The sequence below is a fragment of the Rutilus rutilus genome (assembly GCF_951802725.1).
Source record: "Rutilus rutilus genome assembly, chromosome: 24".
Classification (NCBI taxonomy): Eukaryota; Metazoa; Chordata; class Actinopteri; order Cypriniformes; family Leuciscidae; genus Rutilus; species Rutilus rutilus.
Window position 1 is genome coordinate 13,768,257 of NC_140228.1, and position 27,968 is coordinate 13,796,224.

A 27,968-nucleotide genomic window follows, 5' to 3' on the forward strand; every position below is an offset into this window, starting at 1 on the left:
TCATTGGACAAGTATTTTATTTTTTGTGAATATATACAAAAATCACATCTTTATTTTATACACTATAGAAGTCGTGGAGGAACATCTGTACCACCTCCACTAGAGTTCCCATGGGTTGTTGCATGTGATATTTGGAAAAACTGGATGGTGAATGATGGGCTTTTGGGCGTTCGATTGAACGCATATCACTGGGCCTTCTCTGCAAGTGCAGCGGCCTCCTTCTCCTTCAGTGCTTCCTCTCTCAATCGAGCCTTCTTCTCCATGTTACGAGTGGTCAGATTGTCATGCCGACCTACCGCCTGTCATAGAAAATATTTATTAAAGGATCTGACAGCCATATTACACAACCTAAGACGCCATTTCATTTATACACTGTTTTATTACCTGTTTGCCAGAGATAACCATACCGAGGCACGCCAGGATGGTCAGTGCCATCATGACATAGCAGGCCTTCACGCGCACTTTGTTCCTGGAAGCATCAATCATCTCAAAACTGAAAACAGCACAGTATTTTCATTAGTGTAGGCATTAGCATAAAATAGTACACCCACAAATATATGTTTAAACAAGTGAAGTCCTACTGTATAATGCTGTGATTTTACAAAGAAAAACACTGAAAGATTAGAGCAGGGCATATTTACAGATTTCAATTAAATTGCTAATACCCCAAAAAACTTTATTTATGTTTGAATGAATCATTCAGAGGTCATTCATTTTGCTGACATTTGCGCTGTATGTTTTTGATTCACTAAAAAGAACAAGTTCAAGAGTCATTTCTTTTACTATGGAAGTCAAGGGGGTACATCTACTTTCTGGTTACCGACATTCTTCAAAATATCTTCTTTTGTGTTCAGCAGAAGAAAGAAATTCAAACAGGTTTGAAACAACTTGAGGGTGAGTAAATGATGACAGAATTTTCATTTTTAAGTGAACTATTCCTTTAACAATAACCACACAGAGGAATGATATTGTTGGAATCACTGTCAAAACTTTTTTTTACCCCAGCTGATGAACGATAAAACCTTGACAGCCAATCATTTAAAGCGGCAGATGACATCACTGCAGCGCACACTTATAATAAACAAGAGCGCTATTGTCCATTGGTGTGTGGACGCTACGGTATTAGTTATCGTTCTTGGTGTGAACAAGCCTTTACATATACATTCTCTCACAAGGCTACTAAAAATAGTCATACACTAAAAAAGAGAGAAGAATCGGGTTAAAACGAAATATCACGATTAAACAATAAATCATTATATTCACCAATCCCTAGTGAAAAGCAACTAGGGTTGCAAAGGGGCGGAAAATTTCCGGTAAATTTCCGGAAAGTTTCCAGTAAATTTCCGGTAAATTTCCATGGGAAGTTAAGCTGGGGAATTTTGGAAATATTCATTACCACGGCAACCGCTTGCGCGTCCACTCTGAAAGTAACTGTACACATAAGAGACGGATAGATACATTATTTAAGGTTATTTCTATTCGTTAGAATATTGATATATGAACTTGTTGTCAAGTAAGCCCCGTTGCGAGCATGTGCGTCTCTCTAAACTTTCAGTGTGCCGCACTGCTCTAGTTGACTTCTGCGCCTTCCCCCTGAAAATATCACGTTAATTTTGAAAACGTAATTCCTTTTGTGGATCCTCTTGGTCTTTCTTCATGTTTCTTTGACAAATATCAGTGTCTCAGTCTCACGCACGCTGCACGTGAGTTAACCACGCCTACTTATTTACATGTTGTGGTATATATGGAATAAAAAAATCTGTTACGGTTGACATTTTCTTCTGCGGTAACGATATATACCGTCATACTGCCCAGCCCTACTTATGTGGTAAATAAAGTTATGCTAGCTTATTTAGCATCTAACTTATCAGCTTGCTATCTACTAGATGAATACATTTGTATGTGATATTTGCAATTTAAACATTTAATAAATATATTTCCCCATAATATCATCAAAACTTACTTCACTTTGTTTAGTCCACAGGCTCAAATGTGTGCCTTCAATAGTCTTGTGCTTTGGGCTTCTGTACATGTGATGGATATTCAAGTGTATTTGAATGGCATCTGTTTGTTTTAGTCAAGATTATGCTAAAATATACTTTCCTCAACTATATTTAAGTTCCCTATAAGAGCCAACCTTCAACTTTGAAAATTCCCAGTTTATTCCCGTTTATTCCCATAAATTCCTGTTAATTCCCTTAAATTCCCATTAATTCCCATGGAAAGTTTCCATCTTTGAAAATTCCCAGAATTTTGCAACCCTAAAAGCAACTGTGTGTATGGAAGGTCACAAAGGACGTGCCTGTTCTGTTTCGCATCTAACCATCACAAACAGAGTCCACTCTGATCTCCCTCCAGATACCATGAATTACACTAATTACCTGTCATTACACTGGGAGTAAATCTCATTTAAACCTTACAGCAGACAGCTCTTGTGTTCCACCAATAAGCTGGCACATGACCTCATTAACCAACTACACGTTTCATACCTGAAACTGGGGGCTTCTTCAAATGTAAAGAGGAATAGCCCACTTACGACACAAACTCTGGAATCTGCTCTGCGGTTTTGAATCGCCCGGACCACATCAGGATCTTCTTATCCCAGTCTGTTGGGCGGTAGCCTGGCACTTTAAACCCAAGCCGATGAGCTAAAGGCAACACCGAGAGATGAGAAACAAGGTGTTAGTGAGGAGAAGTTGGTCTGTTGGGAAAAAGATAAAATTCCCTCTGGTATAATCCGATCCTTGTAGAACAGCCAGAACAGGAACTTCTCTTGCTCTACAAGGTAATCACGCGGTTGCGTGCCTACATGCATTGTTGCTTTGCTGGGAAAAAACGTGCTGCAATGACGTATTTCATTCAGCACATCAAAGTGCCGTGTCATTCTGAGTGCTGTGTCATGTCCTATGCCACACCTTCTAATGCAGGCAGGTAGAAGTGAATGGATATTTAGAGTACTGACCCGGTTCTGTGGTCTGTTGGGGTGTAGATGCCCCTTCTTGAGGCTTGATGCACAGTCTTCTGCTCCCTGTGTTCGTCACGCCTCTCTGCCACTGCCCTATGAGGGAAAGGGACAATTAAAGGGATAGGTCAGCCTAAAATGTAAATTCTGTCAACATTTCATTCCTCAGTGGAACATAAAGACAATTTTAGCTGAACTGTCCTTTTAAGGCTGCCATGGTGATCAATTTTGGCTGTATGATGATGTTTATATACAAAACTAATATGTTATTTCCTGTTACATTTGCACTGATTATGAGTCCAAGACACTTTTTTTTTTTTGTTCCCCAAATGAGGACATGAAATTTCATTTAAGAATTTGATTTCTCATTTGAGCAGCTGCTTAAATCATTTTATTTATTATTGGATAATTTGAACATTTGATTTATCATTTCAAATTTGTTAGAAATAAACATACATAAAAACATTACCTTTGTAAATGTTAAATGTCCAAACTATACTCAGAAATGAGAGTATAGTTTCTTTCTATATTTACTTCATTCAAACTATATTCAGACTCATCATAGCAATTATAGTTTCTGGCAAAATATTTCAGTTACAGTAAACCTGTTATTTATTGGAATCTTCTTCAAACAAGCTTTCACAATCTTTTCGGGTCATTATCATTAATACTACTGTAACTGTATTATTTTGGCAGAAACTATAATTGCTATGGTGAGTATGAATACAGTTTGAATAAAGTAAATATAGAAAGACACTATATTCAAATTTTTGAGTATAGTTTGAACATATATATAAATATATATATGAAGAGTATATATGAAGTGCCATCAGAAATTTTCTTCTAGAATGATCATTTTTATCAAGCTTGTATATACAAGTTCAATAATTTCACTTAAATCGCAATGCAAATTACCTATTAATTGTCATTTAAGTGAAATTACTTAACTTAAATATACAAGCTTTATAAAAATGATAATTCTAGAAGAAAATTTCAGATGGCACTTGCATCTGAACTCTTCATATATTAATATTATATATATTAATATTATATATAACAATTATTATATTAATATATTATTAGTATATTATATTATTATATTGATATGATCAATATATATATATATATATATATATATATATATATATAAAATATATAACAATTACATATATATTAATAATACATACTAATATATGAAAAAAGTTTGTAAATGTATTGTTGTATTTTGTATATTTAATTTGTAAATTTGTAAGTTTTAAGATTAGATATAGAGCTCCAATTCTTTTCTTCTTTTTTTTGATGACATACTGAGCTATACCAAGATATCACAGCTGTTACTAATAATTCTTTACTATAGTAAAGAGATCAGGTAGAGTTGTAAGATCGTACATTCACAAGAGGTGTGGCTCTTTTCACGTATTAGATAAAACATAAATTAAAATGATCAAATCCATGCAATAACCTTAAATAACCTCATGAATCCAATCATGCCAGTATCGAAAAGTTAAACTACGTCATAATCGTTTATAAACGTTTATAATCATGTGTTCAGTGCTTAGTGTTGTGCTAATAAGTGTGTCAAGAATGCCCACTGTCACTGTGCCCAATGCCAAAGCTCATCACATGCTGCGTCCAAAACAAACTTATGGAAAATACTGACCTATTAAAGAGCCAAAGGCAGCGCGAGGCCCGCGGATCATGTTGAAGATCATGACTTCTGAAGAAAAATATAATGATAGAAAAAGACCAAATTTAAGGCATGAAAGCGTGTCTAAAAGACAACGCTAGGTTTAGCTACTCTACCTACCAGAATGAATGTCAGCTCGAGTTCGTACTTGAACGAGCGCAGAGCTGAACACTGAAGGACCCTAAGAAGTCTAAACAGCTCATAGGAGCGCCTGTTAAGGACATACGTATGTGTTCGTAACACGCATGTGGTTGTAAAAAGCATAGTTAAATAAGATTATATGCACAATATTTGAAGTTCTTCAAAATATTTCGCATAAAGCACCTGTGGATTTTACACGCTCACGTTTAATCCTGATTATAGTGAGAAATAATTACATCACATAATCTCTGTTAAAATGGCTCACACTAGTATGAAAAATACTCAGTAATTATCTGTAACATTATTTAGTTAGTGTCAAAGACGATAGTTTTTGTAGTAAGTATAATGTAGGCAGTATTTGGACACCCTCGGCGCGCAGGACCTCTTCAGAGTCCAGTATGGCGGCGCCCGGTGGAGTTCTGAACTGTGAGGACTTTTCAATGTTTCAGGTAAAACGAGCGAACTTGACAATGGTTAGGATAAAAAATTATGCAGGATTCGTAAGCGCACATTGATTTTTATGAGCACGGTGTTATGATGTTTACAGGAAAAGATGTACAAATGTATGACCCTCTGGTCTTATGCACGCAGTCGTGTGGTTCAATAAGTAGCAGAGCAAACATGACACTGCTTTTCTTTATAAGTATAAATAAAAATGTATGCATTAAATGACCTAAAATTTATACACAAAAACAATATACAGAAATTAAACGTTCTTTTATTAAAGCTATTAAGTACATATTTATGTGTAAAATGTGGTAGCATGAACTCGTGAACTTTTTTCAGGTGAAGTGAAATTTTAGGTGTTGTAACACTTTTCCCTTTTTGAATCATTTTTTAATAACCTCTTATTTATTTCATTTCAATTGTACGATTTATTTCAATTATGTCTGCGGTATGTGTCCCTCAGTTAATATGAGCTTATAAAGCTGCATATATAATAATTATACGAGAACTTAACGTAGTTTAAAGATGGGTTTTTAGATGAACTATAACATGTCACACTGCAGGACTCTGCTTGAAATGGTGTCAACTATCCATGTGTAGTTCTATTGTTTACATTGTAAAGGTAATGTGTGATGAATACGGAGGGGTTTTACTTTAAGATAAATTAGTAATCAGTAATATTAATATTCCTTAAATGGAGAAAATTATTATTAAGGCATCAGAACAACAATGATTGCATTGCTTACAGTTACAGTAAATGTTCTGCTGTTTTTCTATCTCTCCGTATGTCCTCTAGGAAGTATTAAAAGGGATGCGCACCATAGATGACAGAATTGTCCATGCCCTTAATACCACTGTGCCCACTGTGTCCTTTTCAGGCAAAGTGGATGCCACACAGACCTGCAAAGAACTTTATGAATCTGTATGTATCACCTTACAAAGTGCTTTCAAATAATCTAAAATGATTATTAGAGATACCCTAATTCTGTGATTGATGTATGACTTATTTTAGTGAACTGTCACCAGTATGTGATGTTTAATTACAAGCTTTTTCCCTGTATTTTCTGTCTTTCAGCTCATGGAAGCCCATCTGTCCAGAGATAAGGCAATAAAATCATGTATTACAGAGACCTCTGCTGTCGTCGGACAGTTACGTGAAAAGAGAGCAAAAGATAGTGACAACTTGTCAATTATCAAGCAACTCAGGAAAGAACAAACTAAGGTAATACCACTGTCTGCCACCAGGGGACCCATGAACTCTAGTGTTATGTAGTTTTATCTGTTGACTCATAACCAAAGCAATAGAGGTTGCCCAACTTACATATATAACAGAAAATAAGCGGAACCACGTGAATCTGTGTGCTTCCCAAATCCAAGGTTGCTTAAAGTTTTGTTTACATTATTATATTGCATTATGGGTTAATTTCCTTTTATGTAATTTGAAAGAAGGGTTATTATCGTTAAGTAAAAATATTTCTGTTAAATAAAATAAAAAACTTAAACTAAACGAAAATTAGAAAGTGTTGCCTTGGAAATAAACTGAAATATGTTTAAATTTAAGCACTAAAATTAAGTGGAAATGAATAAAACTAAAATCAACTGAAATAAAAACAAATTGAACCTAAATAGCAGTAGTATTTTAAAAACAAATAAAATGAAAACTGCACATAACAAAATTTCTCAAAATTAAACTTAAATGAATATAACTAAAACTATAAAAATAAATGCTAATTCAAAATATTAATAGTTCTATAATAAAACTAAAATAGCACTGTGTGGAAGTCTGTTCACAAATGGCTGAAATCGAAATCTTCTAAAATCTTCTCAATTTGCCTACAGTTAAAAATCATGCAGTCTGAGCTGAATGTCGAAGAGGTGGTCAATGACCGGAGTCTGAAGGTGAGGTTTTTGAGTGTCTTCTATTGATTCTATTGAACATGAGCCGTTTTCATTCAGAAACATGTCCCTGATGGCATTTCCCTCCTAGGCCTTCAACGAAAGGTGCCGGATTCACTACACCCCTCCCAAGATCAAGTGAATGATAGTTCTGTTGTCAACATGAACCACACAGTGTTCTGAGGACCACACCTGGAGCTGAGCCGGGACATTGACCCCAAACATCTCACAAACCCTCCTCCGCCAGTGTGCTGTCTGTGGCTTTGTGTTTCTACAGTGAAGGAACACTACCGTTGCCCTAGTCCTGTAAACCTTTTTGTATAAATACTGTACAAAAGATTTTATTAAAAATGAAATGTTTTCCAATTACTGAAATGTTATTTGCTTTGCAACACAGCGATGAATGTTCAGTTGAAGAGGAGGATACGTTTCTTGATCTGTTCTCAGACCTTGACATGCGCACTTGTGTCAAAGGTTAAAGCAGGGGTTTTCAGTTTCTTATATGCCACGGACCCCCACACAATGACCCCCATACTAAAAATGTAAAAGTATAAAGACCCTATATATACTGTGAAAAAGTCATATTATAAATTTGTCAAAATATTATTTGGAAAAGATTTAGCTTCTATTCAGTTACATTACTATGTTTAGTCTATGTATTTATTTAGATTCATTTTATATTTTTTTAATTAGTTAATAAAATCATATTTTTTTTAATCACTTATTTAAATCTAAATATTTAGTTTCAATTCAGTTACATTACATTAAATAAATGTTTAGTCTATTTAGACAAATTCTTTTTAAATGAGTTAAATTAAAATATATTTTTAAATAATTCTTAAATCTAATATCTAGTCTATTCCATTACATTATAACATTTAAACTTTTAATTTATATCTAAAACCTTTTACTTTAAATATTCAGTTACATTACATTTAAATTATTTTTTATTTATAATTTATTTAAATCATAATTTTTTTTTAGCATTATATAAAATCTTTTAAATCAAAATATTTAGTTTCTATTCAGTTACATTAATTTTAATTAAAAAAGATATTTAGACTGACATGTTTATTTTAATCATTATTATTAATCAAAATATGGATTTATTTTTATTTAAATCCAAAATCTTCTAAAAAATTCAATCAAAATATTTTAGATTTTTTCATGGACTCCCTAGCACTCATAACTTGTATAACAAATCCATACATGCCAAAAGTCCACTATGCGAAAAAAAAAAAAAAAAACATTTACAACTTTCCATCAATGCATTTTATGTAAATACAATACATTATAGGCAATCGAGTATAAAACTACGATTTACTGCATCAGTATCACTAAGTACAAAGCCCAAAATGTGAAGAACAAACTAGCATGGATAACTAGATGTGAGTTAATTGATGTTTTGAGTGTAAGGGAGGGAAAATGAACTGTTATTGTACAACTATGTCAAAAATATTATGGAGACGTGCATTTAAAGGAATGCTTAATTCACAATGAGTTATAGCCTACACACTAGTCAAGAAATCAATTATTGATTAGATCATCACATGTAATACACGAGTTAACATGTTTCATCTTCAGATGTTAGTATAACATTTACTGTGTAAAACTGGTAACAGTGGGATTCATGAGTATTTTGGGCAATATTCATGATGATTTGATCTTTCTGGAGGTTCACTTCAGAAGTATTCAATGGGATCATGATGAGCCTTGGATGTCTGTATGCTGTGCAGCTCCAGTTTTTCTCCATCATGGGGCAGGGTTTTGTAGACACGCAGATGAATATAGTCATCCTCACCTACATGCACCTAAAAACAGATCGTTTAGAACAGTACATTCAAAAACCATTATAGTTCAGGACTGTAAGTGCTTGCTTTTACATATATAATCAGTATATTAACAGGGTCCCCCCTAACCCTGTGTGGTTTTACGAATGAACTTTTCAGCCTTAAGTTCATTCATTTATTTTACCTTAATAAAGTAATTTCGCCCCGCAACAACTTGCGTTTTAAAAGATTTGGCGGTGAAAGCGTCAAACTTGCGGCCAGCTTTATCCTCGGCATGAGACTTTATCTGAGGAAAAACGGGAGTTGTCAGTGAATGTCGCTGTATGACACATCACATCACTATTTCTGTTTTTCTGCAATGTAAAGTTACTAACCTCATCGCATATTTTCTGCACCTCTTCATCGGCATCTTTCGCCTCGGATGTTCCGCCACAAAGTAAAGGCATTTTTAATACAGAAGGTTAATAAAAATAAAAAAATACTCGGGAACGTCTGCTCACAATGATGCTCACAACAAGATTTACTGACTGGAAAGTTTACTTCCTGGATATCACGAGACATTGGAAGAGACCATTTTTGTGGAATAGACCAAAGAGATGTAGTGTATCAACAGAGAAAGACCTGGTATATAATCTGGTGTTGTGCTTAAATATATATCTAAACATTATAATTATTTAACTTTAAATATAAAATATCGATCTTCTTTATGTTAATGTATCTCTGTTCATGGTTCATCACCCCCGTAAAGTGGTTTGAACCTCGTATTACCGCACATGTTACTGATTAGGGCGTGGATAGTTACACTGACATTTTTACAAAATGAAATATTTTAAATTTAAATAATTATTTCAACATAGTTAAAATAACGATAAGGTACGATAGGTAAATTGAGACACAATTGCCATTGAAATGACTGGGGGGAAAATTTACTTTCAGAAACTGTTGAACGTTAATTTGAATGAAACCAAACACACAAACCAGTTTTGCAAGGTTCTCTTAGGTAATCAGCAATTTTCAAGCTCAAACCAAACCTCAAAAAAAGAAAAAAAAGAAAAGAAAACATAACAGGTTATAACCTAACACTAACAGGAGCGTGATAGTGATAGTTAAAATGTATAGAAATGGCAACATCACTCTTTCAACTCATATTTTAACATTTCATTTTGTAATAGATATCCCTCCCATTTTGACTAGAGAAATTGTTCTGCCTATTTTTGTCTATCCATTATTTACTCAACATCATGTGTCCATCCATGTGTTCATTCATCCCCTCCCAGTTCCCTTTACTGTCAAAGACATAACACTCATGGTTAATGACTAAGCCATACAATATGTTATCTAAAGAACATTTACTTCATGTACTCTTTGATAAAAGTTTACTTTTTACTTCAGAAACTAAAGAAACAACCTTAAAGAAATACAAAACCCATCTTCCATCTATTAGCCTACTAATATTTTAGTTTCTTCAGAGTGTGCAAACCCTTACGAAAAAGAAGTTCATTCAAGTGTTCTATTAGTTTACTTCTTTTAAACTAAATATAAGAAAGTATACTTTCAGTCTACATTTTATATACTTCTCAAAAATATACTTTATGTATTTCTCAGAAATATACTTAAAATTATACTTAAGTGTACTTGACTTATACTGAGAGAAAAGTCCAAGTATATTTGGCCAGTACTTGTACTCAATCTTTTGATCGAGATATACTTAAAAGTATAATTAAGTATTCAAAGTATACTTGGCTTGTAGTTGTGTTAACTCTTTAGCTCGAGTAGCCTATTAAATATACTTTTTTTACATAGTTTTTAATATAGGCTACAGTCTTAAGAAACTTACATTGTTTGAAAACATTGATTCTAATATTTATATAAAACAGATATGTTTTTAATTCTGCGTATCTGAATTTTTGTGTAGGCTAGTCCACTGTAAGTGTATAGGAATTCACTCTAATTCTACTTTTCCCCACCATTGACTGAATTTTCCAGCTATCCATGTTTTCACTGTTATACGGTAGGCGGGCGCTGTGACACATCATCTAGTGCAGGAGCTCCGGGAAAAAAACACAGGAGAAGAAGGAGCTGAAACAAGTGATAGAAGATTGCTCACTCAAATGTAAAATAACGTGATCATCAAACATTAAACAGCGTGTAAATCAAACTTGCTTAATATTACCAAATGAAATGAACCGTTACCCATGAAGAGAAAACGACTGTGAAGCTTTGGAGGTGTTGGACTCGATCTACTCCATCTGTTTTGATCATCGTTCAATCTGATCAAGGCGTAGTCTTTGACAAAAATGTGATTTTCTCAACTTTTTTTGTTTAAAATGTTGCCTTGCCTTGAAACTTACCGACATTCAAGTCTTGATAAAAAAAGGATGCACGAAGCTAATAAAATGTTTTTAAGATTAAAGTACATTTAACGGTATTTTTCAAGTATAAAAAAAATAATATCTACATTTGAACCTTTTTACAGTCTATGATTTGAACATATGAATACTGCAAGTGCAAAAATAATATATAAATAGTAAACTATAAGTATGATGTTATGTTCACTTAAAGAAAACTTACAAGTATACTTACAGTATAAACTACTAAACTAGTAGTTTACTGAGAGTACAGTATAATGTGCACTGTCATAAACAAACAAAAAAAACCTAATTGTATTAAAATAGTAAACTACTACTATACGTTCACTTGTAGTACAGATGCATTACAAATGAGAAACCTAGTTGTACTCTTACACTTATAGTAGGCACTTAAACATACTAAAAGTTGGCCAATTTAGTCCCAAGCAGTATTGAAATTGTACACTTACAAGTTTTCTACTAGTACACATTGATATTAGTATACTTACTACATAAAGTATACTTAAACATATACTTTAACATTACTTAAGTATACTTAATAAAATTAATTTGAAGTATACTTCTTTTTCGTACAGGAAGTAAAGGTCACTAAGTTATGTAAGGCTTTTTCGTAACCATCAGAAATTTATGCAATGAAAAAACCTGTTGCCTTGACAGCCATTGTGCGCATGTATTTCTGTGTCATAGCCCACTCTGCACGTGTAGGGGAGACCGGGGACGGTTGTAACACGGGGTTAGTTGTAACACTACCAATTCCACCAATCAGGGATAAGATAGGAGTTATGTGGCAGTTTCAGTTTCCTCAGGCTTCCTTTACGATCGCACACGGAAGTTTTCAAGTCTGTGTTGCAATCTCTCCTGAAGCTACAGCAGAAAATCACATTTTTAGGTAAAAAAGTAAAAAAAGTAAAAAACATAACAAAATAATATTTTGTTTAGTACTTCTACCGTTGTAGATAATGTTGTATGAGTTATATCAGGTCAAACTGTAGTTTCTATAGTAAAGAATGGTGTATCAACCTGGTCTATCAACATGGTGTAGCACCATGCTAATACAGTTAAACAATAGTGACAGTGGCGGGGTAGGTTGTAACACGTGTTTTGAAAGTGACCTTAATTTTTATTGGACCTTTTATGCAAACTCAATTTAATTTGTAAATGATAAATAACATATTTAAAATCAGGTCAAAGTTAAATAAATACCAACACATACACTGCAAAAAAAAAAAATTCTTACTTAGTATTTTTGTCTTGTTTCCAGTCCAAATATAAAAAAAATCTTAAATCAAGATGCAGTTTGCCTATCAACTCGCGGTGGAATTCAACATACAGCATCCACAAACCTGGGATGAGAAGAACACACAAAATATGCACATACATTCCCCATATTCACACATATTTTATTGATTTAAAATAAAAATGTTGTTAATAAAAACCATTAGTTTTTGTGCATTTTGTCTGTTACAACTTACCCCAGTATGTGTTACAACCTACCCCAGTAGTGGGGTAGGTTGTAACAAAGGACCACCTTGTATTCATGATCATCTCACAAAGTCTGTGATATATTTGAAGAAATGTAAATTGTTGCCATTTGTAGTAGACAAATATGGGTACTTTGCCTAAAAGTTTCAGACGTGTAGCTAAAAAAAAAAGGTCGTTTTAGGTGCTGAAGAAAAAAGTGTTACAACCGTCCCCGGTCTCCCCTACTCATACAGTTACACAACCCGCACAATTATAAAACCAGTCCCACAGGAGTAGTACAGTATTTGTGGTTGTCAGTCCTCAGGGTGTTATGTTAACTTCCTTCTCTCTTTTGTTCTTGGTTTCAGACTCTGGGAGTTTTCAGCTGTAGGTTAGATACGACTCTAGTGCGTTTGTTTATAGTCAATAGGCTAGTAATACTATTAGCAGTGCTTCTGAGTCGAGTGCGCTTCTGTTAAATATTTTAAGACCGCATTACATTTTCTTTACTTCAGCTTCTCACAATGGGAGATCACAGCGCTGCCCGTTTAGCACTCATAGTCCTTTCTGTTGTCATGTTCATCATTTGCATCGTATTCAACGCACTTGCTGGACCGGGAACAGGTACGGACAGCAGATAATCTGAATACTGTTTCTAAATAAATGATAGGTGCAAAAGTACATTTTGGTCGAATATATTGCTACAATGTTGTTTTACTCATCCACAGGTCCTTTTCTGAACTCCACTGGTTCTATATCAAATAAGTACAATACCGAAATCACTCCCTCGGGATGGACCTTCTCAATCTGGGGTGTCATCTACACCTGGCTGTCCCTCATGCATGTTTACATCCTCTCCACTACCTGCAGGAGGTATGAACTCTGAGCTAGAATCAAATGATATTCAAAAATAAAGTGATATGTAATAATATGCTGATGTTCATGAGACATTTATTTATATTGTCCTCACAGGACTGTTTATGGTCCAATGTACTGCAGTCCTGCTGTGTTGCCATATGGATTCTTCATCACCTGGATTGCAAACATGCTGCTGAATATAGGCTGGCTCCTTCTGTGGGACAGAGAGTAAGAAGGAAAATTCTGATATTTTGAAATATACTGTATATGTCCGTAGGGGATATTTGTTTTTTATGACCCCTACAAGTTTGATTAAACGATCAAAATATGAGGATTTTTTTATTTATTTTTAAATATAAAGGGAAAACAAAACACTAAACTAAGGTATTTATCTGAAAAAAATAATATTTGGCAAAAAAGGCAAACTGCAGCTAAAGGTTTTATTTTACTATGCAAAAGAATAATAGAAAAACCTAAAGCTCACAGGGAAAAGCATACATTGACTACTACATAATAAAAAAATAATGTCTACACGATTTGGCTTGTTTCATTACGTTATCACTAATAAAACAATTGACTCAAATCTCAACTACGCAATACGAGTACAAAATCTTGAACACATATTTTAGAATATATAAATAAAGGGTGAAGGGTCACTTTTGGCTGCTAATATATATATATATTGTTATGTTTACATAATATATGTGTGTGTATATATTATATATATATGTGTGTGTGTGTGTTTGCGTGTCTGTATTTATACATAAAATTATAGTAATATATACACATATATATTATGTAAACAAAAACTTTAATGTTAGATGCGATTAGTCGTTTTGTATTAATTTTGTATATATATGTATTCACGATATATACTGTATATATATTCGTAATTGCACTTATTTTTACATTTTGTAAATACAATTTCTTTGCATGTATATTTAAAGAAAAAAATATGTATAAATTGAATACATATATGTACAATTTATGCATACATTTTTCTACAGTAAGAACATATTTAGTAAAAACTCAATTTCCTTGCATTTATTTAAAGGGAGATGATTGCTGGATTTGTTTTCCTTGTCTTGATTGCCTTCACAAACTACTTGCTGATCATCTTCACCTGTCATGCCCTCAAACAATATGGATCCTGGTTAAACAAATATCACAAAGTAGACCTCTGGTGCATTCGGATATTGGTGAGATATCATTGAAATATTACTCGACAGCTTCTCAAACGTACATTTTAAAACCATTATGCAGTTTTTAATGTTGCATCTTCAACCTTGCAGGTTCAGAATGGCATTGCAACATACACAACATGGACAACTATTGCCACCTTGATCAACTTCACTATTGTATTGAGATATGACGCTGGAATGACCCAATCAGATGCAGGAACAGTCTCTCTCTCATTTCTTTTGGGTGAAGCTATTGCTTGGTAAGACCATAAAACTCTAATAACTTATTTGAAATAAATGAAAGATGTTAATCTTGAGATTAATGCGTAATGATTTCTACAGGTTTATTGTTGAGAACTTTGTGTTTGAAAAGCACCTGCGATACATTCTGACAGTCTACCCTGTTGTCATTGTGGCTTTGAGCGGAAACATGACGAAGAACTTTAACTCTGCGGACCCAAGTCGCAATGGCATTTACATAGGTGAGCCAGAACAAGCGCCGCATTGACATCATAATAGTTTTGCTGTTATGTTCTTAATCTGTAGTGTATTTCATGACAACCATATTGTGTGTTGTATTCCACAGCTGTTCTATTGGGGTTGGCTTGTACACTATTTGCCATCAAAGTGTTGCTGGTCATATGGAGGCATATTAAATATCCTCTCTACAGAGGCATGGATACAGACGAGGCCGTGTCACCGATGGAAATCGCTGAAAAGCAAAAAAAGATCTTCATTTAATCTGAACTGTTCATATAACTGAATTGAATATTTGTGTAATCATCCTACAATATGCTTTTTTATTATTGATATTTATTTTTTTAATTGTCCAAATGTGTACATTGTTTATATGTACTTTTGATAAAAAATAAAGTACAAAGCGTGTGTAACTGAGTTACACAAAATGAATTAGTCTTATCAAGGCAGGGGGTGTACAGTGACCATGATCTGTGCACTGTTATGTACTTTTTTCTGCAGCAATAAAATCATAAAACTCACTAGAGAATCATAGTAAAGATTTAGAGGAGATTCCAAGAGGCTGGTCGGGTGATTGAATATAGAGTTACTATCATAACAACGCTGTTATATCAAATGTCAATCAAATGAATTAATTGAGTATTGCTCTGTGTAAAAACATTTGTGTATTGTCTAATAACTCATCTTTACATGTGACATCTGTTTAAAAAAATATTTATATTGCTGATGAATAAAAAAATATTATACAAATTAGGAAAATCTTATATTAAATGTATACTCTTCTATCTTTATAAATTAAATGTTTGCTTTTTCATTAAAAGGAGGCAAAAAGAAAGATAATTTTTATTTGTAATAATTTTAAGAAATGTAAAAATTATTTTAAAATGTAGTCAGAGATATGTGAGGGTATATTTTATCCGAGTGACCATTTTAATTATTAATTTATTTTAAATAATTTCATCCCCTTGATCGTTTACTTGCTGTAGCGTAGCTGTGAGACACTCCATGGCACTAGATGGCAGCATTTCATTGTGTCTTCCTCCCGCACAGGAAGAAAATTGAGCGGGAGAATTTGTGTTGTTGTTGTGGGCCAAATACAGTGACGGACTCTGAAAGATATTAATGCTTTTTGTGGGGTATTAACATTTTATTAATTAATTTCTCTGTGGTTTTGAACGTAAAACTATCGTAAATGTAACAGGAATACATTAGCATCGAGACTTTCACATTGTGTAAACAAAGAAGAGTGTAATGTAATCGGCGAATGGCGGTCAGCTAACGTACCAGTAATGGGCATGTTGATAGTAAAACGAATAATTGGACTATTTGCGGGTTTATGAGCTTCACTGGCGGACACACAGTCTCTGTAACCGGGGGTGGACTTCAACACGATGTCGCAGGTCAGTAACGTTAGTTTACGAGTGTACTTAAAGAACAAAACATCGTTGTTTGTAGCAACTATCTGTGGCAGAGTCTGTCAGTGGCTGCGGTTCAAAACCTAGTGAGCTCCCTACCTAGACAGCATCTTTGGGCATCATAGGTGCTCAAAATTCTCTCTGAGTAAGCAGTGCACTAGGTTTTGAGACAGAGCCAATGTCTAGTAAGAAACGAAAGTAGATGTGAAGTGACAGTTCAGACTGATATAAAATATCTGTTATATATATACACTGTATATTACCGTTCAAAATCTAGGACCAGTAAGATTAAAAAAACGAATTCCTTTTTTCAGCTAGGACACATTAAATTGATCAAAAGTGGCAGTAAATATGTTCACACTGCTACAAAAGATTTCTATTTCATATAACTTAAATGCTGTTCATTGAAGAATCCTGAAATGTCCCGATTTCCCCTAAAATATTAAGCAGCACAACTGTTTTAAACATTGACAATAAGACATTTTTCTCACGCACCAAACCAGCATAAATTATTTCTAAAGGATCATATGACACTGGAGACAGGGGTAATGATGCTGAAAACCCAACTTTGCCATCACAGGAATAAATTACGTTTTATTTTACAATATATTGTAGAAACAAGTTATTTTTAAATTGTAATAATCACAAATAATTCACAAATTTTTGATCAAATAAATGCAGCCTTGGTGAACATAGGAGGCTTCTTTCAAAACCCCCACTCTTTTGAATGGTAGATAAATGGATAGATATATGTGTGTGGATTTTATGATAAATGTTAATGTGTTGTATGTTATTTATTTATGTATTTTTTCCCCTTCATATGAACTTGTGAAGTTTGAATCAATTATTTCAGGTCAAAGCCAAAAAGAAACTGCATTATCTCCAAAAACAGGAAATGTAAGTAATGTGCCGCTTTCAAAACAGCTGTATTGGATTAGGTTAATATCCTAACAAGCTCAAGTAAGAGGCACATTTCATTACATGTTGCTGCTGATTTTCAGAGCCCATTCTAAACTCAAGGATGTCTTCACCTTGCCTGACATTGACACTCTCTTCGATGACATTGGTAATTATATTCACCTCATTGCTATCTCATTTTGAATTGTGCCATTCATTGTGTGAAACCATATTCCATGTTGTTGTTATTGGTAGATGCTGACTCAGAGCTGGGTTTGCCTCTGCTTCCTCCATTGCCCAAAAGCACTGGTGTAAATGGTCAGAAAAAAAGCTCATGTGATCCAAAAAAGATGAAGGCATCATCTAAGAAGGTACGCATGCAGTGAATCATCAGAAATCAGTCTGTTCTCATTGCCACAATGTGATGTTGATTGTTAATCAGATGACTCTGATTGTCAGGTACACAAGGGTTCTTTGATCCAAGAAAATGGCATTCAAGAGGATGAAATAATTGACAGAGGTAACCCTACATCCACAAAAATCTCTTATCAGTTGTATTATCGTGAGTATAATTTCCTGCTATTATTGCCGATCATCTTTAAAGAATGTTTAACATTTGATTGAAAAAAAAAACAATTAAATAAATTAATAATTTTGGTAATTTAAAACATGTATAAATTAAGATATATTAAATAATAAAATGAACTATCTGGGCAAGCAGAAAACATCTTTAATTTTGATCCCTGTAATAGAGCTAGTTTTTGTAAAAAAATTCAGTATATTTCACCACCTTCTTGTCATATTTCTTTCATTCCTTACAAAGAGAGTCCATTTAAAGAAATTGCTCCCATAAAGACGTCCAGCCCTATTGCTTTGGCAACAGAGAGGGATGAGTCCGGGGATGGAGTCAGACCTGTGGCTGATCCTCTTCTCTTTGGAGTTGAGGATGAGGAGCCCATTGGTGGAGACTTAAGCAAGGCGTCCTGCATTCAGCAGTCAGAACCGCCGAAGGAATCCCTCTATGGGTAAGAATAAAAAGAGTCTGATAGCTGGTATTGTTTGTTTTGTATTGTTTTTTTCATTACCTAACTGTTCTGTTCTTTTTTTCTGCTCTGAAAGGGATAGCGGGTCTCTGGCATCACCACCAGAAAGGCTTGAGTTTAGAAAAACTGCTAAATCAAATGCGGGTTCCTTTTTAAGGTCAGTTATTAATGTATAACAACAGTATTGTACATCTGCATCTTTTATTTTTATAATAAGAAATATAACCTTAAATTGTATTTGTTAGTATGAAGCTTAACAATGTAAGTTAACTTACATTTTGTAATGTTAAAACTGAATTGTTCCTGCAGATTTCTTAATGAATCTTCTTCTTTTTTTTTATTATTATTAAGGGATAAAGATCCTGGTCAGCTTTCTCCTGTTTTGGTTCGGAAGAGTGAACAAGAACTTCAATGCAGAAATCAAGTGATGGAGGATCCAGGCAAAGGATTGTCTTTCCAGCAGAAGCTTAAAAAAGCCATGATGCCTAAATCCCCGTGGTGAGTTTAAATGTGACGTTCTGAACATAAACCACATGCGCCGTTGTTACTTTCTTGTAACACATTTCTTATTCCATTGATAAGTTCCAGGAAACGTGCAGCAGTTCCAGCTCCTCCACCTGCAGATTTAGAGGAGGACTTCATGATCCTGGACGATGAGGCCCCTGTTCTTTTCATCATCCCTCGCAAGCCAGAAGTCAGCAGGAACAAAAGACCTGTCCCAGCAGACACTGCAAAGGAGAATGTTCTTACAGAGCCGCACTCCACAGATCAGCTCCCGCAGAGTGAAGCGGAGACGAAAAATCAGCATGGGACGGATGCTAAAAGAAACAAAGCACAAATCGAGTCTGGTAAACAAAAACCGAAAGGAAAACATGGAAAAGCTTCAAAAAAGGGTGGTAAAGACTCTGTGACTCTTGATGGTGTAGAGGATGGAGCAGACCCTGTAACCGAAGCGCATGAGGACAGGGTTTGTGATCAGACCTCTTCTCAAACTGTACAGGGACACAAAGAAGTACAAGCAGGTAAATCACACTTTTACCAAATCTTTATAATATCTTATAATATTATAATCTTAGATTTATGATGTATAAAAAGGCAGTATACTTGATCAGTGCAGCCAGTGCACATGCAGTGTAGTGTTAATTTTGTTAGCTATTTTTTTATTTAGTCTTAGTCTTGTCAAATTTACTTTTTAGTTTTTATAATATTTATTCAACCTTGACCTGTTTTAGTTGTCTAGTTTTAGTCAATGAAAACAAAGTCACATTTTCTTCATGCTTCATAATGGTTAAGATGATAATAATGATCATTTTGCTTAAAGTCGTAATCACAATTCACAATGATTGTTGTCATTTGAGACATTTAATTGTTACATTTCATCAGAATTGTAGCACTTTCACCTATAAACACAAACCGTACACATGCTTTATTTCACCTTATCTAGTTTCCTGATTTATTATAGACTTTTTATCATATAAATGAAAATTAACAATTGTGTAATCTACATTATGAAAACTTTACGTAAAGATTACATTTATAAGTGCACAAATACATTTTGGGGATACAGTATTAGTGCATATACTGTATCACTACATTTATATTTACATTCATAAAACATTGATGGAGAAGTATTTATATTATTTATAAAATATTGATGGAAATGGAAGATTGTGATATATTGAAAAAAGTTTACACGTCGTTATATTTGAAATATTGCTTTGTGTGATAGTTACAGGAAAGAAACGGGCAAACAGCAAAGCACCTGAGCCAGCTGAACTTTCTGACAAAGATGAAACGGATACAGGTGGCATCCAAGAAGTTCCAGTTCCTGTGTCTAGAAACACAAAGAAATCCTCAAAATCATCTAAACAGGAGAGGTCAGGGTCAAATGCGAAGAAGGAATCTAATAAAGTCACTGCTGCAGCAGCTCTTCACTCCACAAACTCTGTGAAATCCAATAAAAATAGAAAGAACAGCAAAAAGGAAGAAACTGTCTCTAAGACAAAGAAAAGAATTTCTAAACAACAAATAGAGTTGGAACAGATAGATCCTTCCTGTGATGAGCAAGAGAGTGAACCTCCACCTGCCCTCAGTGAGCAAGAGGAGGAACAAAGAACAGGTCAGTTCCTCTGGCTTTTGCTTAATTATGCTGTGCATCGCTAATTATGAAGCAGAATTATGTCATTTTGGTTAGACGGGCATCTAATACTCCAGACTCGCAGATTATGCATCCCTGACAACCAGCAGTCCTTTGTTGCGGAAAACTTACAATCTTTTCTGTTTTGTTTTTACACTGTAGCTGTGAATAAACAATCTTCCACCAAGGAAGATGCCGTGGATCCAGCCAAAAAACAGAAGAAAAAAGTAACGCAAAAGCGGGAACAAAAACCAAAGGATCCACCAACAACTGCATCTGACATTTCGTCAGACAGTCCTCTGTTTGCCAAGAGGAAAAGGAAACCTCCAGGAGCATGGTGGCTCTCTAGCCCAAATGAAAGTAGCACAGAGCTTCAGCCAACGCAGGTGTTGGGTACGGCACAAGGGCTGAAAACCAGTACAAAAATGTCAACGAAGCAAGGAGCTGCTGTTGATTCTGAAGAAACACAGTTTCTCAGGCCTGCCCAGGGGAATCAGAAGAAACCAAAAACTCTCAATGTGTTGAACGATGTGAAAAAGTTGATTGCAGGTGGCGATGGACATGATACTGGAGTTGAGCAGAAGACCGCTAAGAAGACAGGTGGTCGAAGGAAACCAAAATCTGCAGCCACTCAACCTCAAGTGGCATCACCAGCTCATGTGTCAGGAGAGGAAGTGGGAGCTTGTCCGAATGAGATTAGTCCAGAATTCTGTAGTCCTCACAGACTGCACAACGTCCTACCAGGTAAACTCATTCCCAAACAGCTTTTACTTTGTGTGATTGAAGTTTTTGAAATAACCCTTTCTTCCGATAAATAAAACAGGTGAGAAGAGAGTGTTTGACTGGGTTTACTCAAAAGAAAATGGCTCTGCACAGAAACCACCTTCCTCTTCTCTTAGAAGACCAGAGAGTTCTGCATCAGACAACTTTCCACAGAAAAGACAAAGAAAAGCTCCGTCCAATTGGTGGGAGGCGCCGCAGTCTCAGGAACCAGCTGATGGTCTTCCACCACCTCGCAGTCCCCCCCCACAAAAGTCCAAACTATCAAAAACTCCTCTTCGTGGTGCATGTAATAAGGAGGGAAATTCAATAAAATTGCAAAAAACGAAAAATCGCTTAAAAAGAAACATAATCAACACACCAAAGTCAATTAAACGATCTTTGGCCTCAATGAATGCAATTTTTGCTTCTGAAAAACCTGAAAGTTTGGTAAAAAGTGGACAAAGGGGCAGAAAACAGGGACGCAGAAACCTTCTTCACTCTCTTGAGGACCAGTCAGATCACTCAAGTGAGAACGTGGCCCAAAGTGATGATCAGCTGCAGGGAAACAGACGCGCCTCCTTTGGCTTCACCAGTGGTGTTACCGTGGAGCCGCCAGGGACCAGAAACAGACGCGCCTCCTTTGGCTTCACCAGTGGTGTTACCGTGGAGCCGCCAGGGACCAGAAACAGAACAAGTGTCCGAGTATCCAGTGGACCCAACACTTTATCTGATGTGTAAGTTGATTTATAAAATGCAGATGTATGTCTGGCCTAAACAAATGCTATTTGCACCCGAGTGTTAATAATAAAGATGCAGATTTGCAGTATATACAGTATTGTCTAACCCCTGCACCAGACCATTGGGATAAAAATAACTTGTGAGGTCAGTGCACAAAGTCACTGTTTAAAATTCTGTGCTTCAGGTCTGAGTTTTTGCTTTTTTGTTGTGTAGTGACGTTGCTTTCAGAAGTGGGCCGTCATCAATGCTTGAGCTTCAGCAACATGATGAAGGTGATGATGATATTGGTGAGAATTCATGTGCGATGTATTTTAAATCTGCAGTGTGTCATTTCTGTGCCACTAAATGGAATTGCAAAATAGGTTTACCAAACACACCCAAGCGTTCAAACTCATACGACCGGTTGAGCCAATGTTACTCTGTTGTGCCTCTAAAACAAACAATAATTATAAGTTCTACAGAACCATGCGTTTTTACACTTATCAATTTAAGAGCTTTAACAGCACGATTTGTAACTAACTCCTTTTCTTTCAGATTTGCCATCGTCTAGGGTGACACCCCATGTGCGACAGGCTGCACGGGTGTTGGCGCACTGTGATCTCTGTGGGCCTCCGTTGCAGCCAGTCGTCTTGGAAAATGAAGACTGGGACAACCTACATGTGTGGTTCTCTCACTTGTGGCCCCCAGCCTCGAAAAGTAATGACATTACACTCACAAATAAATCAACACGCAAGACTATTTTACATATCAGGTGTAGCCATGTTACAGGGACACATTGCCTGAACAGCCTAGTGTTGAATGACATACTCATGGGCACGATAGTGGCAGGACAGGAGCTCCCCCTTGTTTGGGCCTGAACCTGGAAACTTTGTGGTTGGTTGATTACATAACTACAATCATTAATTAACATGCTTGCTTTTTGTTTAACAGTTATTTTTGATTGTCTAAAACATTAGAAGCCTTTTGAAATCCATACAGATTTTTACTTCCAAGTGCTGAAGTACAAAATGCTGGAAACTAACTTAAATTACAGTTTGTTTACATGGGACTTATACCCATGAGTGGACCTCTTCACTGAGTTGGGAATGTGCTTCCATGGAAATATTTTTTTTCCTACCTCTTAACATATTGTTTTCTTTTCATCAAGATTATTAATGATTTAAATCTTCTATTTGAATATCTAATGGTCAGCAGGGTTTTTTCATACATGAAGCATTAAAACAGAACAGATAATGAAAAGTGATAGCTTGAATATTTACAACATGTCTTCCATACTTTAAAGGTCCAATATTGTACACCTTTCTGAAGTTTTATTTTAGGTTTTGATGTCCTTTTAGAATATATATTTGTGGTATAAGTACCAAAAACCATCTCAATATATTTTTACAGCTCCTTTCTCAGGAGCTCTGCCAAGAACAGGTCGATTTTGGTCTGTCTACTTAATATTCATGAGCTTCTCCACCGATTGGCCTGTTGTTTTCCGAGTGACCAAACATTGGTGGGGGTGGTGACTGAGTAGTTCTAACATTACATTTATACGGAAGTCACAACGGCTCATGAAAAAGCACAGCTACTTTATGCAGGCTGTGTGCATTTGTCTGTGGATCGACTGTTTTGAAACTTATATGGTAATTTCATAGCCACTAGACCTCTGTTATCATGAAAAAAGCCAGGAAATTTCAGTTTTGACAACATGGGATCTTTAAAGTCGGCATGAAATAGAAGATGCAATAGTCTTTTCTCCCTTATTGTGACATATATCCAAATGAATCAGCTTCTCAAACTAGACAAAATGTAGGGTGGAATTTGATTTTGTCCATCTAGAATTGATTGGATTATTGGATGGTTCTGGTTTGCTATTGCTGTGATCTCATGTGAAGAGAAGAGATGTTGCTACAAATGGGAGGGGGAATTATTTTGAATAAAGATTACGAGGGCACATTAATTTGTATCATTTATAATGAATTCTGCAGTGTTCTATAACAAACAAGTAATAAAAACTCAGTGAGTGTTTTAGCGCAATTTTCTGACGTCATGGGATCACAACACTAAGAGATAGTATATCTTTTCCTGGATTTTTTTTGTGCGTTCCCGAGATTAGACCTTCCTTAACATAATGCCGAAAACCCGAAGTCTCTAGGTGGTCTGGTTGAGGAGTAGATAGAAGTGCAAGATTGGTGCGCACAGACAGAACAGAAATCATGAGTTAACAATCGCAATTTTGTCCGGTGGAAAATTGCGCTAAAAAAGAATGGTCAATTTTGATTTCATGGTCCAATACCATAACCATAGATCAGTCCATTGATGGTGGCTTACTTCCATTGTTTGGTCAATGTAACTATGGTTTTAACAGTATTCAGCTATAGTAAAACACATTTTAGAAATTATAACTACAACCAAGGTATTCTTCCCTAATCGAATTCCTACTGTTGGTGTTATCACAGTAAAACCATGATAAATTGTCAATAAAAAGGGTGTTGCTATGTAGTTTGAAAAGCATTTGAGTTTACATGTGACCTTTTTTCTTCTCTTTTCCTTGTCATTACTGTTTATGATGCTGTGGCTGTCCAGCTGCTTGATATGTTTGACTTCCTCCACAGCGCATTAAAGTAGAAAATTCTCAGTAGGATTCAAATGCGTCATGCAGTGCACCACACAGATAATTGGTCCTCGCTCGCTGTGAGGTTTGGTGCGAAGCACATTTAATGCTTATCACATAAAACATAAAAGCCCAGGATGTGAGACGAAGACACAATCATACTGTCGGCAGTTGTTTGTATCGAATATAATTACATATGCGTTTTGCAGCATGTATTTTTGCTTATTTTCAATGACAAAAATGTTTTATATAGCTCGTTCATGTGCAGGTTTTTTTTTTTCCCTCTCTAGACGGACGAGTTATCAGTCCTGATGACTTCCACTGGCACTCCCATGGAGGCCGAGCAATAGGTCACGCGGTTGACCTCCAGAGCCACTCTTTCTCACACGGAAAGATTCTGCTGGGGTCGTTCATGAAGAAACCCTCACAGGTGGATCGTGATATGGTTACTGTGAGTAGAAAGTGTTTTTTTATTTTTTATTATCTCAGTTATTTGCATAACCGGAATAGTGTATTGTAGCCGTTTGAGATCTAATTGTAAAAATAAGTTCATGAGAAGGTTACATGACATGTTTAAAACCCCTTTCTGCCCATTTTACTTTTATCATCATCCCAAGCTGCCCAGTTTGATCAATAATTATCTGCAAGTAATTTATGTTTACATTTACATCATATACAATTTTAACCTTACTGTGTTTCTCTTTTATAAGGTATTCAGCGTCATCTCAAGTTGTGTGCGTGTTAATATTGACGGTGTAAAGTCAGTCTACAATTGTGGAGAAGTGTTTATGATACCCTCTGGTGAGTGAAAACTTATTACTAAATATTAATTAAATGGTAAATGGACTGCATTTATATAGCGCTTTCACAGACCTATGGCCACCAAAGCGCTTTACATAGCCTCACATTCACCCATTCACTCTCTCATTCATACACCGACGGCGGTGTCAGCCATGCAAGGCGCCATCCAGCTCGTCGGGAGCAGCTGGGGTTAGGTGTCTATAAAATTACTTGTACATGTGTTCTTGATTTCCTTAATTTTATTTTATTTTTGTGTTACAGGACAAGCGTATAGCATCCACAACCTGTGTCAGGAGCCTGCAGTGCTGATTTACCACAGGACACTGTCGATTGATACGACGAGCGGATCGACATGATGTGGCTTCCTTTGATTCCTTTGAAATATTCAGCTGCAGAATTTTTCTAAAGATAAAATTGTAGATTTTCTTTCAAAAAGTCTTACACATGTAGTTGTTTGGCAAAGCTCAAAAACAAAGCTAGTTGTGTTTTGTGTGTAAATAGCTTAAAGAAAATTTCAACATTGAAGAGACAGTAAAACATGATTTTATGATGCTATAAAAAAGCTTTTCAAAACCATGGCCTTATTAATATGTTTCCTCTCGGAATGCAACTCTAGTTTTTGTGAACAAATGTGTTGGGTGGTCAGCAGGGGTCAGCAGATCCTTTACTATATTATATTGCTGTTGCATGTCCAACTCGGAAGTAGTGCTGTTTATTTGCAAAAAAACTCAATTCATTAGTAACAGCCTCACAGTTTCCATCAGTGTAATCTTGTGTGTGTGATTTTACTGCATTTGTTTTTGTAATATTGATATGAACTCTTCCTCAGCCCAATCTGGGAATGTATTTATGTATAGACCTGTAAGAAACATGTTTGTTTGAATTTTGCTGTGTTTAAAGCTTGTCATTCCTTTGATGTTCCATCAATTCTGAAAGAGCAGTGAGGTGCAGATGCTGCCATATCACTCTAAATATGCTTTTTTTTGTTTTTTTACAAAGTAAAATTTTATTTGAAAGAAGCAAAATGGATACCAACAGTTATCAGATGTTTCAGTTTTTATTTAAATTATCTTTACAGATAGATGCTTGAGACTTTAATTCTCATTTTTGTCTAACATTCACTTTTGCACACCATTTTTTCCCCCTGGTCACTCACTCTAAACCCATTTTGTAAAGACCTGGGGACCTTTTATCGTTTAATAATGAAACATGCTTTTCACCTCAGACATGCATTAGGAACAACATGAAAAATATGAGAACAGCTTTTCATAGCAAATCATGACACTTTAAACAAATTTATCCCTTGGGCATAAGACACCACTTAGAATATTTTACAGGAGTGTCATACTGATAACTGAAAGACTTTTTGTTTGTAAAGATAATACGTTATTTTTTGCTTTTAACAGCCATATGGTTCTAGTTAAGATGCCCCCATCCTTCTCCGGAGATTTTCAAACCAGTGTACACAAAAGCCTCTTTCATTGTGTGCCTAAAAAGAGAAATGGTTTGTTTACCACGAATTCCAGTAAATTCAGGATTACTTTGTCCAGTCAAATCTTTAGTGAAGGTTGGAGAAGTTTCAGTTAACCACTAAACCAGTCATACTTTGTTACAGTTTAATCATATTGAATCCCTAATCAGGAGAAAGGTGAAAAGGTCGACAATATACCGCCTCACTTGGAATCGTGCTGAAATAACATTAGCTGCATGCATCAACAATTCATTATCTTTATCTCACAAGTCCACCTGTGGATCCAGCCTTTCTGCTTTAAGGGAATCATTTTTCCCAGAGGAATGAGTATATTCCTGGATAAACACATCAGTGAGCTTTTTGATGTCAAGAGCAAGCATGTCAAACCAGTGCCTTCTTAAATGATTAGCAGTGTTAAATGGAATGACTTTCCATATTTCTAATTGACTTTTGCGTCTGGCTAACTGGAAAATGGCAAATGTTTGTATCCTGCTGTTGATGCATACATCTGGTATTCCTGTGTCACTGTAAAGGTCATAGAGGCCCACAAGGGTAGCTGAATGAAAAAGGTAAGGTGCTTTTCTTCAGTGTGCAAAATATTGCTTAAAGTTATAATCTGGACTGAGGGCTTTCATGAAGAGCCTCTTGGGTTGGTATTTTCTCCATGTATTCACAGTCTAAATGTAATTAAGTTGCTGAGGAACTCTAAAATTAAATCAAAGACAACTAGCCATGGGCTGAAAGGGGAAAACAACTCAAAGCTGCTGAGTTTTCAGTAGTTTCATAAGCTTGTGGAGGCACTCTAGGCTTAATGCATTAAAACGCTGCAACCCTTT

At 35.4% G+C, this 27,968-nt stretch overlaps 5 protein-coding genes across 8 annotated transcripts; 3 read left to right on the forward strand and 2 right to left on the reverse strand.

The window, feature by feature from the left end:
• On the reverse strand, window positions 1-4,845 carry fam162a (family with sequence similarity 162 member A). Of its 2 annotated transcripts, XM_084399138.1 has the most exons (6): window positions 4,770-4,845; window positions 4,623-4,679; window positions 2,963-3,058; window positions 2,537-2,648; window positions 385-493; window positions 1-299 (listed from the first exon to the last, which is right to left on the reverse strand). In XM_084399138.1, the coding sequence occupies exons 2-6, from the start codon at window positions 4,672-4,674 to the stop codon at window positions 186-188; spliced, it is 483 nt and encodes a 160-aa protein (XP_084255264.1). In that variant the 5' UTR covers window positions 4,675-4,679; window positions 4,770-4,845; the 3' UTR covers window positions 1-185. The 2 variants fall into 2 exon arrangements, with proteins under 2 accessions (XP_084255264.1, XP_084255263.1); XM_084399137.1 differs by having other exon boundaries at window positions 4,623-4,809.
• Window positions 4,846-4,850: 5 nt separating this feature from the next.
• mix23 (mitochondrial matrix import factor 23) lies at window positions 4,851-7,502 on the forward strand. The gene is made up of 5 exons (XM_084399139.1): window positions 4,851-5,239; window positions 6,034-6,159; window positions 6,313-6,459; window positions 7,077-7,136; window positions 7,225-7,502. Exons 1-5 carry the CDS (start codon window positions 5,189-5,191, stop codon window positions 7,273-7,275), a joined length of 435 nt encoding a protein of 144 aa, XP_084255265.1. The 5' UTR covers window positions 4,851-5,188; the 3' UTR covers window positions 7,276-7,502.
• Window positions 7,503-8,196: 694 nt separating this feature from the next.
• LOC311283665 (cystatin-B-like) lies at window positions 8,197-9,586 on the reverse strand. Its single transcript, XM_084398219.1, has 3 exons — window positions 9,298-9,586; window positions 9,108-9,209; window positions 8,197-8,944 (listed from the first exon to the last, which is right to left on the reverse strand). The coding sequence occupies exons 1-3, from the start codon at window positions 9,367-9,369 to the stop codon at window positions 8,816-8,818; spliced, it is 303 nt and encodes a 100-aa protein (XP_084254345.1). The 5' UTR covers window positions 9,370-9,586; the 3' UTR covers window positions 8,197-8,815.
• A 3,533-nt stretch (window positions 9,587-13,119) lies between these two features.
• Window positions 13,120-15,686, forward strand: LOC311283696 (uncharacterized protein). The gene is made up of 7 exons (XM_084398282.1): window positions 13,120-13,377; window positions 13,482-13,626; window positions 13,726-13,839; window positions 14,666-14,810; window positions 14,904-15,052; window positions 15,135-15,274; window positions 15,379-15,686. Exons 1-7 carry the CDS (start codon window positions 13,278-13,280, stop codon window positions 15,531-15,533), a joined length of 948 nt encoding a protein of 315 aa, XP_084254408.1. The 5' UTR covers window positions 13,120-13,277; the 3' UTR covers window positions 15,534-15,686.
• A 562-nt stretch (window positions 15,687-16,248) lies between these two features.
• Window positions 16,249-26,544, forward strand: LOC311284410 (uncharacterized protein). 3 transcript variants are annotated; one of them, XM_084399436.1, is made up of 17 exons: window positions 16,249-16,669; window positions 17,519-17,581; window positions 17,686-17,750; window positions 17,837-17,952; window positions 18,041-18,101; window positions 18,405-18,606; window positions 18,701-18,781; window positions 18,976-19,122; window positions 19,207-19,646; window positions 20,354-20,743; window positions 20,924-21,505; window positions 21,585-22,257; window positions 22,475-22,548; window positions 22,796-22,957; window positions 25,151-25,311; window positions 25,571-25,661; window positions 25,923-26,544. In XM_084399436.1, exons 4-17 carry the CDS (start codon window positions 17,932-17,934, stop codon window positions 26,015-26,017), a joined length of 3,180 nt encoding a protein of 1,059 aa, XP_084255562.1. In that variant the 5' UTR covers window positions 16,249-16,669; window positions 17,519-17,581; window positions 17,686-17,750; window positions 17,837-17,931; the 3' UTR covers window positions 26,018-26,544. The 3 variants fall into 3 exon arrangements, with proteins under 3 accessions (XP_084255562.1, XP_084255560.1, XP_084255561.1); XM_084399434.1 differs by having other exon boundaries at window positions 17,538-17,581; XM_084399435.1 differs by having other exon boundaries at window positions 17,538-17,581; window positions 22,475-22,533.
• Window positions 26,545-27,968: the final 1,424 nt, after the last annotated feature.